At 37.0% G+C, this 16063-nt stretch overlaps 1 protein-coding gene across 3 annotated transcripts in view; it reads left to right on the top strand.

The window, feature by feature from the left end:
- The first annotated feature begins 1847 nt into the window (after positions 1-1847).
- Positions 1848-16063, top strand: part of Akt3 (AKT serine/threonine kinase 3) — a 282729-nt gene continuing 268513 nt past the window's right edge. For 2 of the 3 annotated variants that reach the window (XM_076832053.1, XM_076832051.1), the window contains exons 1-2: positions 1848-2112; positions 12974-13131. In XM_076832053.1, coding sequence (XP_076688168.1) covers positions 13086-13131 — 46 coding nt within the window. In that variant the 5' untranslated portion in view covers positions 1848-2112; positions 12974-13085. Of the gene's footprint in view, positions 2113-12973; positions 13132-16063 lie in introns of those variants that run through there. The other variant, XM_076832056.1, reaches the window with a different exon arrangement.

Genomic DNA, 16063 nt, shown 5'->3' with positions numbered 1-16063 from the left:
TTTGGCATTATATAAGGCCTTAAGCCAAGATAATGGTAATGATGCTCTTAAATTTGAAGGATTAAATTATGGGGAGCATCATTAAAGGGGGGAAATTGAAGTGGCACCCCCTTTCTCCACGGAAAAGCCCTCTTCACCATGGCTGATTTTAAGATTGTCAGCAAAAGAGTCCATTGTAGGTAAACTTCCTATTTTCATGTCACCCTGTTTACTTGGCCACTGGCCGAGAAGATACCAGCACTTCAGGTGCTGGACACCCCCTTACTAGTTTTTCACAAAAGTATAGCACTTTGAAGAAATGTGCAAACAAGGCCTCTGCCTTGAGCTGGGCTTCACAGAGATGTCTACATTTTTAAGATAAGTTACAAAGGGGCTCCATGGTAACAGCTGGCAGGGGGAGGAAAGAAAGGGGAGATGAAGCTCCCCCTTCTCAGGTGTTGTCCTTGAAGAGTTAACATGCCCAGAACAGTGAAGGAAAAAGCTGCTTTTGTGTAAACTTCTGCAGACTGTGAACTTCTGAGCCCCTCCCCTTACACGCTGGGTATAAAACTCTGAAACTCCCTGAACTCGGGGTTCAGGGGGATTGATTGATTACAGCAAAGGCTGTACTCTCTGAACCTGGCTGCAGCCAAATAAAACTGTTTCCTGCTATCTTCGGTGGTGCCTTGCCTTGTTTGTCCCTACAACACAGGTATTTCCAGAAAGGATGAAACATAGTCTCAGAGAAAGTAAACTTTATAAAGAACTTTCTGGAGTGTGATGTATGATGAAGTATGGCCATTTTCAAAAACAGTGTCTCCATTGCACATATCCTCAGGCAATGAACTTTAAAAGAAACGGTATCTTCCTAGTAAACATAGGGGCTGCCTCAAAGTCAACAAAAATTAATATCCCTAAGAAACCCTTCTTGGAGATTTTAAGAGTGAATTAAGATCCCACTATAGCCCTATACCATGTGTGGTAAAATTTTTTTTTTTTTTTCAGAAAGGTGTTCTTGATAATGTTTGATAGGACAATAATACGAGTTTGGCGTCTGGGACAGACCCAGAGACCCCCGCCTACCCACACCACTGGGGGTGGAGCCGTTTACCCCCATCGGCCCCGCCCACCAGGGGGTTTCCAGGTGTGGCCTGGCGCCGGCCCAATCGCCCTGGGGAGCCGCAGAGATGCTTAGGCATGGATGTAGGAGCCCTAGCCAAGGCGGGTGGGCATGCAGAGGACGCCTCCGCGAGGGGAACTTCTACAGCGAGGCCTCGGGTGTCCACCAAGAGCCACGCGGGCGCCGGGAAACCCAGAAATTCCCGCTCAGGAATGACTGCCCCCGCTCCCGGCGCTGGCTGGCTGGGGGGATGTTCTCGCGAGAGGAGAGGGGGCGTCGGGCGCCGCGGGTTTGGGGGGCACGGGGAAGCCTGAGGACTAGGGCCGGGTAGGGAGGCGGCGGGCAGGCCCGGGGACGCGGGGAAGCCTCTCCCGCCAGTCGCCGAGAGCCAGCCCCTGACGTCAGGAGTTTTCCTCAAAGTCAACAACAAGCCCCACGGCGGCGGCGAGAACCGATCAGCTACAGCCCCGCGAGGGAGGAAGGAGGGGGCGGGGAGACGGCGGCAGGGTCCCTTAGGCGCGGTTCGGCCCTGCAGACGAGGCCGCAGACCCCCGCCCCGCGCGACTGAGTCGCGCCCCGGGACCCAGAGCCTCCGCCCGTGGCCTCCCCGCCGGCCTGACCCGGCCCCCGCCCAAGCGGTGTTTTCTGGTGATGAATTGAATTTGTAGCCGGTATCCGATTCCCATGTAGAGTCTCCGCCTCCTCGCCCCCCCCCCCGCCGCCGCCCGCCCTCCTCCCGCCTCCTCCCGCCGCCGCCGCCGCCCGCTCCAGCTCCGCGGCCCGGCCCGGCCGGCTCCCTCCCTCCCTCCCTCCCCTGCAGCCCTTCGCCTGCCCTCCCGCCGGTCGCCCCGGGCTCTGCGGGGGCCAGAGGCTCTGCGGGGTGGGGGGAGGATAGGAGGGGTGGAGGAGGGAGGGGGGACCCCCGAGTCGCCCCCTCTCCTCCCCCCGCCCCCCCAGCTCCATCCTCCGCCACCGCCCGAGCAGCTGCGGGGCCGCCGCCGCCGCCTTTGCAGGTAACAGCCACCGCCCCCCACTCTCGCCCCCCTCCACTCCCTCGGGCCCCCCAAGCCGGGTTCCCTCTCACTGCGGGCCACGGGCGGGGGGTGGCGGCGGGGTAGGGTGAGGCGGGGGCGTCTGGGTTGTCACTGCGCCGGGGGCGTGGGCGGAGGCTGGGTCACCCGAAGCTTTGGGTGTGGGTGGCGAGGCCAGGGGATGCCCGGCGCGGATGACACCGACACCCCCTTACTTTCCGGGGGAAACTGGGGGGCGGTGGTGCACTGGGGGCCGGGGGAGGGGTGTTCCCGGCCTAGCGGTACCGTCTGTGTCTGGGCTGCCCGGGCCCGGCGCCTCCTGTCTCTGCGCAACTCTGGCTCCTTCCCCTTGGCCCTCCCAGTCCGGGCCGCGGGGCGCGGGGAGGGGGCGCCCACTGGGCCCGGGGCGGCGGTGAGGTTATATAACGCGTAGCGCCTGGTGTCAGTGTGTTTGGGTTGCTGGGGGGGAGGGGGCTGTCTGTCGCTTGCCCTGGCGCTGGGGCTGTCTATGCGCGTAGGGTGGGGTGAAGGCGAGGATGCACCGGCGTCCCCCGGGGTCCCCTTCCTGTCCCACCCTACCCCTGCTGCCTGCGCACAGGAAAAGACGGCGCGGGTGGGGTGGTGTGTGTGTGTGTATGTGTATGTGGGAGGTGGGTAACGTACTTGTCTGTGTTTTTAATAGTAGTGGGGTTTTGATCCGCTTGGGAGTTGTGTGCTAAGAATAGAAATGTGCGGAAGATGCTGGGTTTGGCTGATACACTGATGCTGTCGCTGCTGGCGGCGGCGGCGGCGGCGGCGGTGGCGGCGGCTCTGGCTGCAAGTAAACAAACCAGCCTCTTCGTCGTCCACCTCCTCCTCCTGCGCATCAGTCTGCATCAGCCATGATGTTGGTGGGGCCCTTCAGAGCCCAAACTTGAAGTCTCTGTGGTTGCTGTGATAACCCTGATGCTGAGGCGGGGTCACCCCTGGTTTGGGATTTCCCGGGAATCTACCTTTAGGCTAGAGATACTGAAACTCTTTGGGGCTAGGTTTTTCCTAGTGCTATTATGTACTAGTTGTTTGTCCTCAGAAAGCAGAGGAAATGTTCACCCATACGTCAAAAGCTAGGATGCTCACATTTATTTTATCAAAAAATGTTATGAAAATAAAGCTCATTTTGCCAGTGAGGTATTTTGGTTGAAAGCCCAATGGATTGTAATTGATAGTTTCCAAATAGAAACGACAATGAAACCTATACATTTATAATAATTTCTAGTACTCATAAAATATTTACACTTTGTTTTTAGAAAATGCTTCTTGAAGCTAAAGGATATGAATGACTTTTCATTCATAGTTAGTACATTGACCATTACCTCAACTCATTTCTTTAGACGTGTTTCATATTTTCTAAAGTCATAAGTTTTAGAAGAACCATAAATCTCTAGACAACCACTGCATTTTGTTTTCTGTATACACTCATGGATGATATATTCACTTAGGGAAAAGTTTGAAAAATCAAAGGTGGACTAGTTCAATAAAAATGATTTAAGAAATGAGATTTAGAATGAGTATCATTTGAAAAATATGTGTAAATATGAATATTCTAAGAGGTGGTTGTCTAAAGTATGAAATTTTTTTATTAGAAAATGGCTACTTCATAAATTTCTAGTTTTTCCATAATATCTGAGTGAATACACAATTATATGCAAGACATAATGTAACTTTTTTCTTTGTCAATATATAATCTTGATTGTCTTTGAAGGTCTTTTTGTTTTCATACTTGGGATGACCCCAGTATCTGGTTTGAGTTTCAAATTTTAAAGTCAGGGAAAGCATACATTACATGAATGAAACAACATTGGAATTTAGTAGTGGTTAGTTTTCAGTTGTATTGTGTATTTTCTATGGTATGTTTTCCTACAATATTTTAAAGTTAAAAAGTACATACTAATTAAGCCAAAAAATTTGTGGCACCATTACTCATATTCATTTTGTTTCCCATGCTTAGCCTTTCTGTAATGATTAGTGAATTGTCTTCCAACTTAAAATTAATATTTAGCTTAATAATCTTGACATTGATCCTTAGTTGTTATGTATGTCAGAACACTTAAAGGTCTGCTTTGGACTTTTTTGGTTATGTAATTTTATAGTTGTAAAATAGTTTTAAGGTTTTATTAATTTAACAAATTATTAGAGTGGAATGTTGTGCTGGGGGCTGGTTTGAGTAAAAATTTTAAATATTTATATTTTATTCAGAAGATTGCTATAGTGAGAAAGAATTTGTTTTCAGAATCATTGCAAACCAAAAAAAAAAAAAAAAAAAAAAAGTATTGGTTAAACTTAGAGAACATGGAATCTGCAAAGTAAAAATTTAAGATTTTTTTAAACTCTAGCTTTTGATTTAAACATGAAAATTTCCAACCATTGGGGCTTCTTTTAAAAGAGGAACTATAAATTGGTTTTGAGGAAGTTTACCTTTTATTTAAACTTTCCATATTTTTATGAAGATAGGTAGTTACAGTTTGCTTGGTTTTTAATACCTGTTCAGGAATTTGTCCTTGAGATGATTAAGACACACTTACTATTAATATGTGAATGGATCTTTACCTTGATTTGATAGGATATGGTTTTTAAAGTATGAGTCAGTCTGAAGCATTAAAAATAATTTAAGACTATTTAGATTGGAACAGCAATGTGCAAGGACAGAAAAACCATTTTCATTTTGCTTTGACCAAATTATTCTTGAAATTTGGCTTGCATTTTTAAGATACTTTCTGTAGAAAATTTGTGTTATAAAATTTAAATCATTTAAAATTATTCCTCAACTCCAGATTTCAGTATGTGTATTAGTATTATAAAAATCCTGGTTTCTCACAATGTATACTTTTCTGCAAGGGTAGCCTGAATTTTCTGATGTTAACAGATGTTTTGTCATGGTCTAGATTCCAATTTCCAATTAATGCTAGTTAGTGCTTGGTGAGTATTTGTCATGTGCCAGGCACTGCTATGTGTACTTTTCATGTATTAATTCACTTTGTCTTCACAGCAATTCTTGCTATACTTTTGAAAGTGATTTTCAAGTGAGAAAAATACTTACTGTGGCATAAAAAAATCTGATTTTTCCTGATTATGGAACACTTTTTCTTTATCATTTTCTCTAACTTGTTTGTGCCTATTTTTAGAGTTAATTCTTAGAGTTTAAATTTGCATAATGTACAATAAGCTTCACAGGATCAATATAGTAAAAAACAGAAGTGTGTTGACTGACCCATTAACATTCTTTTTCATTTCATTTGTTTTAAATGCCAAATTGAATGTCTCTACTGCTTACACATCTTATTTTAACATTGAAGTCTTTCATCAGATTAAATATAAACTCATTTCTCCTGCCAGGTAATCTACAAATAGTATTTGGTAATTACATTAATATGTTCTTGAACTATAGGTGTGTTTTTTTTTAGTTCTGCTTTTTATCCGTCCTCTGCTTATATTTATTACCAACTGTAGATATTTTACATTTCTAAGTGAGTATATTTTGCTAACTGCAGAGAAAATAGAAAGATTTACTGAAGGAAGACACAGAGAATGTTAAAATGAGATTTTTTTTTCCCTCCCTAGAGAAAAGCCTCTGACTATATTTGAGTGGCTGGGGGATGTTTTGCCAGTATTGTAGTTTAGACCAAATTTTGTCTGAATTGCTGTTTGATGCTTTATCTTCCCAACTATTTATTCAGCTCTTGAGAACAAGAACTATGTAAAATCATGATACTGTCACTTATGATGCCATCTATATGTGAAACAGATTTTTAATAAATTTTGAGAAATCAGATGTTCTGGAAGAATTATGAGCTATTCAAATAGCTCATCTAATGCAACACTTTATTACTAAGGAAATTAAAGAATTAAAGGGATCTTACACAGCATTACTCTGGGTAGGGCAGAGTCTGGAACAGGGAACCAAGTTTTTTGGTTAGTCCAGTGCTCCTTCTAATGTACAATTGTGATGAACTTTGTTATAGGATTCAGACTTGACTGGTTAACTCTCAGTTAAGCCTGGGGTAAAATTGTTAAGATGATTTTGGCATTTGCTGAACCATATATTAATTGTATTAATGTGTATGTATAGATTTTATTTTATGATTAAAATGGTCTCCAAATCAGATTTTAGATGTATGTTAGAAATATATGGCCAGCTATAACTGAAGATATTTTGGTAGTCCTCAACCTAGGTTATCAAGGTGCCTTCACATAGAGACAAGTAACACTTTTTATATGAGAAATGGACACTTTTTATAAGAAAAAAAATGGGATAATTTATCAGTAGCTTGTTTATTTTTATTTATTTGTTTTTTGTGGAACTGGGGATTGAACTCAGGGGCATTCTGTCATTGAGCTATATCACCAGCCCTTTTTTATTTTTATACAGGGCATATCTAAATTGCCCAAACTGGCTTCGAATTTGGGATTCTACTGTCTCAGCCTCCTGAGTAAGTGGAGGTTACAGGAATGCATCCCTAAGCCTGGCTCTTGTTTAGTGGTTTAGTTCATGAAGCAAAGAAATCTGATGAGTATTTTCCAAATTGTTTTAAATTAGAATATTAACTATATCACCTAGTCACAAACTGATGATTTTAATAATGGACCTATTGGTTAAATGGCACTCAAAATGCCCTAAAAAGGAAAAAATGCTTTAAGTTTTTGTAGATGTATTTTATAGAAGTGACAGTTTTAAAGAACTGATAATTATGTGTGAAAGTTATATCTATTCAGGTATTTTACCATCACAATCTGAATCTCTGAAAGAGGGCTTTAAGAATGTTCCACTAAGTGTATTATTGTGCTCTGATGAGAGGAAAAAAATCCAAAATAATAGTATATGGTTTATGTAACTCACTTCTTTTTTTTTTTTTTTTTGGTTATGCCACAGTTTGCTGTTATTTGTCATTTTATTTATTTATTTATTATTTTTTTATTGGTTATTCAAAACATTACAAAGATTGCAGAATCACATCGGTTACACATCCACATTTTTACATAATACCATAATAGTAACTGTTGTATTCTGCTACCTTTCCTATCCTCTACTATCCCCCCTCCCCTCCCCTCCCATCTTCTCTCTCTACCCCATCTACTGTAATTCATTTCTCTCCTTATTTTTTTCCCATTTCCCTCACAAACTCTTATATGTAATTTTGTATAACAATGAGGGTCTCCTTCCATTTCCAAGCAATTTCCCTTTTCTCTCCCTTTCCCTCCCACTTCATGACTCTGCTTAATGTTAATCTTTTCCTCCTGCTCTTCCTCCCTGCTCTGTGTAACTCACTTCTGAATGTGATATGGTGTTTTGTTTTAGGTATTGAACCCAGGGTACCTTACCACTGAGCTATACTCACAACCCAGCCCTTTTAATTTTTTTTTTTATTTTTTTTTATTTTGAGACAGGGACTTACTAAAGTAATTAGAACCTCATTAAATTGCTAAATCTGGCCTCAAACTTTTGTGATCTTATGTTGCTGGATTACAGGCATGTGCCACCGGACCTCTGACTGAATATGATATGTTTTTTTTTTTTTTTAATATGTAGCAACTCAAAAGGGAAAGACTATCTTAGAATTAGAAGTTTTATAGACTCTCATGTATTTATTATGGCATTTATTAGTTTCACCTATTTCTTGAAATCAGAAAAAAACCATAGAATTATATTGTGGATACCTTTGACCATCATTTGTATTTTAAATAGCAATATTTCATTGTATTTGAACATTAGTTGTCCTTATTCAGTTTGGTTAGCATATATACAGTATATAAAAACTGTGATAGAAAAAGTACATTTCAGACAGCATTATAGCCAAAGTTTAAGAATTATTATAGTTTAGAGAAAGTTATTAAATTGTATTCTGACATTTAACTTAGAAATTAACATATAGGAAATTATTATCCTATGAAGTTTTGTTCTTATTTGTATGAAAGAGAATTGCTGGAGGCACCTTTTGACTGTATGTCAACTTACTTTTAGTCTTTTATTATAATTTCATTTGTGATACTTTAGTTATTAAATTTTTTATGTAGTTTAAAACGTTTTGCTCTTGTACTTTTGGAAGATAATATGGTATAAAAATTGTTCGGAAATACTTACAAATGTTAATTATGTATATTTGAGAGTTCATATCTTACTTATGGGTAGAAAGCATATCAAATTGATAGATGACCTCACTTGTAGGTGGTCGCTCTTGTTACTTGTTACTAGCTTGCTATGATAACTGTGGGGAAATGTCAGCATTACTGGTCATAGTCTTCTTAGATTCAATACTGTGGCTGCATTAACTACTGCACAGAGTTTTTGTAGAATCAAATGAGGTCTTATAAATGAAAGATCTTTGATGACAGATTTTGTTATAGGTTTGGAAAATATTTTTAAAAATACTTACCTTAATTCAATATCATTTTTGCCACAGAGTAGAAAATCAATATATAGTTGACTGAGTAATTCTGTGTATATTACATACTTTTTGAGTGAATGATATTCTAACACATAGTTGAAGTTTAATTATTGCTTAACATTGCATGGTTGATTGCTATATGTAAACATATTCTTTTAAAAAAAATTAAAATATATCATTGAGCAAATAGGCTGTTCTTTCCTCTTTTTTTCCCCATGGTAATTTTTGGGTAGTATTGATGTTTATTTTGTTTGGGGTTGGAGCTTGATGATCAAAACAAAAATTGTCAAAAAAAAAAGTCAAATAACAATAGTTTTAACGTGTTCTAGTCCTTGCAATTAATGGAATAGGTATATGCTTAAATACAGTAGGCTTAAAAGAAAAATTCAAAATTTGTCATTTATAACTCACTGGATAGAACACATCTATAAAAGTTAGGATTGTAGGAGAGAGGTGAAGTTTGTTCTCTAGGAAATGGATGGCAAGGTTCCAGCTAATCTTTTTTATTTTTTATTTTATTAAGAGTTCTATAGTTACACATAGTAGTTGGGTTCATTCTGACACTCATCTTGCAGGAAACATACTTTAAAGGATAGGAAAGAATATTATAATTTGAATTATTTACATAGATGTAAATAGTAAATTCATATTAAATTCCAGGATGTTTAAATTCAGTTTTGTTTTTAATATAGCATAAAACCATTGTCTTTGTTGATTTACAGTATTTGTTTGCTTAAGCTGTGGTTTGCTTCTTTTCTTTATTTCTTTTTTGGTACTGGGGATTGAACCCAGGGATGCTTAACCACTGAGCCACATCCCCAGCTCTTTATTTTTTATTTTGAGACATGGTCTCAGTAAGTTGGTTAGGGCCTCACTAAGTTGCTGAGGCTGGCCTCAAACTTGTGATCTTGTCTCAGCCTCTTGAGTCTCTGGAAATATAGGTGTGCAACACTACACCTAGGTAGCCTCTTTTTTTAATTAGTTATTTAAAGCTGCATTTTTGTTCATTCATTCACTCATTCATTTATTCCATATTTGTTGAAAATCTAAGTCCCTGGAACTATCAAATTGCTTTACTAATTTATATTGTAATAAGTGAAATAAAAAATGTGAAATATTTTGTACATTATAAAATGGCATTCAAATATAATAATTATTGTTGAATTCTTCAAATAGTCTTGAATGAAGATACCTTTGATGTAACTGCTCTGTATTAATTCTGTATTGAATCTGCCATGAATTTTGTGTGAAACATTTTATAAGAATAGGAAAAATTAGATTGTCCACAGTGAAATGTTTAATGCAATAGGCTTAAAAGAAAAATAAGCCAAATTTTGTCTTGACTCACTGGATAGAACACATTTCTATAGAAATTAGGAGTGTAGGAAGGAGGTTTGCTGTACTCTAGGGAACAGGTGGCAAAAGTTCCAGTTCATCTTATAGACTAGTGTTTTTAGTAACATGAAAGATGACTTGGGGTAAGACCATAGTTTGTTGCTTATTTTTGACCTATGACATCTTTTAAGTTCTTTGAAGAAGGTATTATTTTAGCCAATAAATATCCAGAAGCAGTTTTAAAAGCTGAATATTACGATTATTGACCGGAAAAGATTGTGTATTTAATGTACGTTTTTAGCAGCTTAAATTTTACATAAACATTGATTAAAAAAAACTTATCTATAAAATTAGTTTTTAGAAACTACTTAATTGAAAAACAAAATTTCTTGATTTAGGTTGATCTGGGTATGTCATTTTATTGTTTTGTACTGAAGAGGCAGTGCTAGTGGAAAAAGCATACATATATGCCTGGTTGTCTACTCTTGGTTCTCCCATATAGTGGCTGTGTGAGCTTGGGCAAGTCATGTTATATGTCTGACTTCTTTTTCTTCAACTCTAAAATACAAATCCTTCCAGCTTTAAGATTTCGATTATAAAATGTCCACTTATTTTCAATTTTGAAAATACTTCTTGGTGTTCTTTATAAGGATATCATAATGCAGATTATTTTAATAGGAAGTGTATGTTTATTAGATGTTTATTTTTTGTTATTACTAATTATCTCCCTGATCTTTTGTCCACTTTCACTGTCAAGAATAATGAGATGTAAAATTCTCTTGAACTCAGATTCTATGTAATTTTATAGTCACAAAGAATGGCTTTACTACGGACCTAGGGATATAACTTGGTAGAGTGTTTGCCTCGCATGCACAAGGCCCTGGGTTCAAACCCCAGCACCGCATAAACACACAAAAAGATGGCTTTACTAGATGTAGGACCCCTTGCTACAAGTACTGCCAAAGAGAAGAGCTACCACACAGATCTTTTGAAGACATCATTTTGCCTGAGTGTTTCCCAATGTTAGCTTATTATTTATGTAGTATAATGAGTTAACCCTTTCAGTTACCTAGCTCTGTGTTATGTAGCTGGGTTCTTTAGGGTGTTAAAGCAGTCAAATTAAAATGATGATTAGATTCTTTCCTGCAGGCTTTTTTGGGGGGTGGGAGGTGCCATTTTTAGTGGTGAAATGGGTCTGATATTGAATTAGGTGAACATTTTGTATGGTGGTATTAGTTTAGGCTTTGCTGTAATAAAGAAGTTATACATATTAGAACATTTAATACATTGCTAGTGATGTTTTGAGAAGAATGTGGTTTGTAGAATTTTCCTAAACTTATTTGACCAACTTCTTTTTTATTTTCCAGAATTTCTCTAATTTAGTATTCTGTTAAACATATTTTTGGAAAACAAGCCTAGATTTTAATACCCTTTTTGACTCTACAAGAGCAGATACCCATGATGATTTTGAGTAGTCCTGGTTCAACCTATGGGTATTGCCTTCAGTACCATGGCACAAGAGGTTGTTTTCTTTTAAGCTACAGAGCCTTTGTCAGGCTAGCCAGGCAGTTCAGAGGATGTTTAGTCTTGACTCTTGATTGCTAAATGATTAGGCTCTGTCTGCACTTAATTTGCATTGGAGAAAAACCTGTAATCTAGTTCAATACTATTTAGGGAGTCTGATCTTAAACTTAAATGCTATGTTTTATTAATCAAAACCCAAGTTGAGTGGGCTGGGGTTGTAGCTTCATGGTAGAGCCCTTGCCTAGCATGTGTGGGGCATTGGGTTCGATTCTCAGCACCACATACAAATAAACAAAATAAAGGTCAATCAACAACAACAACAAAAAAAAAACCAAGTTGACAGATAGTACGGTTACATAGTCTGTACATCCATTTTTCTGGTTATATAAAATTTATACTTTTGTTCCTGGACTACTATAACATTAGTGTGCTGGAACCACTTCTTTGGAAATGTGGAAATGCTGTAATGCAGTTTTGTCCTTTAACTCCTTTTTAGGTTGAGAGGGATAATAAGAAATAGTCCTATAAACTCACCACTACGTATAAGGATGTTTTTAAGGACTTTTAATTATTGCACTTTATGATATCTTAAGAAGACCCATGGAATGAATTTCTGGTTTTTGTCCTAGGAGGCATTGAATTCTTTCTGGGCAACTTTTTCCATTTTTATTATAAATATTTAAACCTGTTGTGTTTCCTGAAATTTGTGGCTCATCTTTCATAAACAAAGACTTTTACTCTGATTTTCTTTTATCTTAAGGCTATGTAGTTTTCAATTAAAAATGCAGACTCTGAAGTCAGTCAGCTTGGGTTCATATCTGGACTCCCATCACTTATTAGATCTGTGGAACTCCAGTAAGCTGTTTAAATCTCTGCCAGCCTCAGTTTCCCCATCTATGAAATAGTTATTAGTACCAATAAGAGGGTTGTGAAGATTATCTGAGAATGATAAATGTAAGCACCAATAACAGTGCTTAGTACATCTTGAATACTCATTTTTTTCTACTTTCATATCCTCTTTGTTTCACTTTCTTCATGTCCTTTAAAAAAATAAATGATTTCTCATTATGTGCTTACTGTAAATCTACCTAAAGTATTTCCTGGAATAAGGCTGAGTAAGAATACATAAACATTAGTTTCTTAGGACATCATATTTTCTTAAAGTACAGCAATTAAAAATATTCATAATGGTTTGCCTTAACTTTCTGGAATTAACAGATTTAAGCCACTTAACTTTCATTTTATCTTTTCTTCACTTCAGACACATGTCACAAATTTTCTATATTATGTTTTTGTACAGGTGTGACAATGGTTTTCTTAAGACATATTTTATTGTAATCTCTTAGATTTAAAAGTTTCACTATCATTTGAAATCTGTCATAAGACCAGGGAAGTGCATTCATTATAGAAATATTTAATAAATAAGCTCTGCAGTTTGAAGAGCTAGACTTTTATGTGAGGTCAGGCAAGTTGAAGACATTTACAAAGAATTAGTTGTTTGTTATTGCTATGTGAGTTGCAAGAATGGAAAAAAAAGAAATTCTTTCTTCAATACTTCCTTCCAGGCTGAGTCATCACTAGAGAGTGGGAAGGGCAGCAGCAGCAGAGAATCCAAACCCTAAAGCTGATACCACGAAGTACCATTTCTCCAAGTTTGGGGCTCAGAGGGGAGCCATCATGAGCGATGTTACCATTGTGAAAGAAGGTTGGGTTCAGAAGAGGGGTAAGTGCTCAACAAAATCGAAATGATATGGTTGGTAAGCGTGCTAAACAGTGAGTGGTGTCTTAGAAGTTGATCTTTTTTTCCTGAAATTTTTAAACATGCTGTCTAGTAAGAGAGAAATGATATATTTAACATGTATGTAAGGATTTTGTTTATTAGGGATTTCTTTATAATTCTTGACTTTGATAATTTATGGTTTAGTTATGAAATGAGATTTGACTTTCTGTTACATTATGTGCATGCATATTAGTGCTATATTTTTCTGTGGTGTCCACAGATAGCTTTAGAGTCATTTAATATGTAGGCGAGGTCTTATATGTATTTAATGATATGTAAATATATAAATAAAAGTATTCAGTTAAGTTTGGATGGTGGCACAGGAAGGGCTTAAAATAATTAAGGGGGGAGGGGTCACCAACAAACTCATGGAATCAACAGTTCCATAAATTAGATATGTAAAGTCTTGAGGTAAAAGGCCAAATGAGAAGTTGTGTTTTTTTGTATTTTTAATTTTCATTATCTATTTTTTGTATTTACTGCTCAAAGTAAAATGTTCATTATTGTTATTATTAAAGAAAGAACTCTTTAATGTAAAGCTTAGTTTGTTATCTGTGAGATTACCTGCTTATGTAGTCAATGTATTTATTAGAAATCTAGAGTTTAGACTAGTTGCTAGGCAATTACTGTTTACTCACATGGCTAAGTTGAGTAGGATGAAGACTGCCATTTTTAGGACTTTTTAGTTCCTGTTTTCTGGTTAAAGGTACCTCTTAAATACTGATTTTCATATTCTTTGAAGATTTATAGCTGATACCTATGCTGAAAAGCTGTTGTCAGTAGTTAAATGTGATTGTATATTATTGAACTTTTAAATCAGCCTTATTGAGTTGTAATTTTCTTACAATAAAATAAAACAATTTTAAGTTACACTTTGGTAAGTTCAGCAAATGTAGTGTAAGACATTGAAGATACAGAACATATCCATCACCCCCAAAAAGTTCCTTCATGTCCCTTTGTAGTCAAAGTCCTCATTCGTTCCCTCAACCCTAGCAACCACTAATCTGCTTTCTTATGATGATTTTACTTTTCTAGAATTTCATTTAAATGGAATCATGGGATCCATAGTCTTTCGTGTTTTCTTTCACATGACACAATACTTTTTTTTAATTTTATTTATTTTTTAGTCATACATGACAGTAGAATGCATTTTGATATATAATACATACATGGAATGTACATACTTCAATCATATTGTCTATTCTATTCTGCTGCCCTTCCTATCCTCCCTACTCCTCCCCTCCTCTCCCATCCTTTCTCTGTATCCAATCTAATGTGACACACTTTTTTTTCTTTTTCTCATCACCACATCATATATGTATACATGACACAATACTTTTAAGATTCACCCATATTGTGAATATCATTGGTTTGTTCTTTCTTATTGTTGAGTAGAATTCCAAGGTTTGGAAATATCACTCTTTATCTGTAACATGTTTAACAGTAAATGACATTTGGACTTTTTCTAGTTTTTGAAGCAGCTTTATTATGAATAAAGCTGCTTATGAATACATGAGTGCATGACTTTGTATGTTATTCTTATTTGTCTTGGGCAATAAACTAGAAATGAGATTGCTGAATCATATGGTAAGTGTGTATTTATAAGAAGTATGTGTTTAACTTTATAAAAACTGCCAAACTATCTTCCAGAGTGGCTGACCATTTGTTGTTAAGTTTTTCTGTAATGTTATTTTCATAAATTTGGAAAGCATTTTCAGATTTCCAGGTTTTAGTGCCTTATGAAGGTTTTTTAAAAAATTTTAAACTTGTGTATTATATTAATTTTTATACCTTGGTTTTTGGGGGATGGCAAATAACATAAACCTTTTAAAATTTTACTTATCTCTAAAATTTATGTTGTGAGTTCTAAATGAGATAATGAATATGCTATATATATATTTTAATATATATATTTTTAATTCTTGATGGTCCTTTATTTTATTTGCTTATTTATATGTGGTGCTGAAAATTGAACGCAGTGCCTCACATGTACAAGGCAAGCACTCTACTGCTGAGCTACAACTCCAGTCCCAGAATATGCTATATTTGACAATTCTAACATAAATGTAGATCTGTTACTATGTCCTTATGTTTTTCAGGTGGTTCTTTAGTCTAATTAATTTTATCTTGTCTGAAATAGCATGTAGAAGATTAGTATCTAGTGCTTGTAATATAGAAAAAAAATAACTCTTTTAGTGTTTTTTTCTGCATTGGTCAGAGAAGGGGAATTGTGTGTGTGTGTGTGTGTGTGTGTTTGAGAATAGTTGTATAAATGTGAGAATTTGAATAGTACTGAATGGTATAGATTGAAAAGGAAAGATCCTTTTACCTCTTGAGTTTTTCTTCTCAGAGGTAGTAATTTTAGATTTTAAAATTTTTCTCCTGATCATTATCCTAATTGGTACATTATATATTCAACTTTATTTGTGGCTAACTCTTGTTACCTAATCTTGTGTGTTTTCATTCTGAAAAATGAAGAACTTTCAATACCTATTACACCTGTCTCCGCCTTTTAAATTTTGGTTGACTTTATGGTTAAATGTCAAGCTGTTGGACCACTTTAGAAAATATTTAAATGTTATCTATAAACTTGCACTTTACAAGTTGTGAAAAATTAGGAACCCTTGCCAACTTTCCCTTGAATTCCTCATATTTCTTTCTTAATTTATGTCAACTATGACACATATTTTGTCAAGATTTACTGTATATATTTGTCAACTGTGCAAAGGAGTAAACAATGTTACAATTCTATAAGGAATACATATTGCTTAAAATGTTGTATGATGGGATTCTTAGGGAAAGAAGGAATTTCTTATATTCTATTGGTACTCAAAATTGTGCCAGTCTTAATTTAGTTTGGCTTCTAGTTTGAACC

Source organism: Callospermophilus lateralis, chromosome 13 (assembly GCF_048772815.1).
Source record: "Callospermophilus lateralis isolate mCalLat2 chromosome 13, mCalLat2.hap1, whole genome shotgun sequence".
Taxonomy (NCBI): domain Eukaryota; kingdom Metazoa; phylum Chordata; class Mammalia; order Rodentia; family Sciuridae; genus Callospermophilus; species Callospermophilus lateralis.
This window is presented reverse-complemented; position numbering and strand designations above follow the sequence as displayed.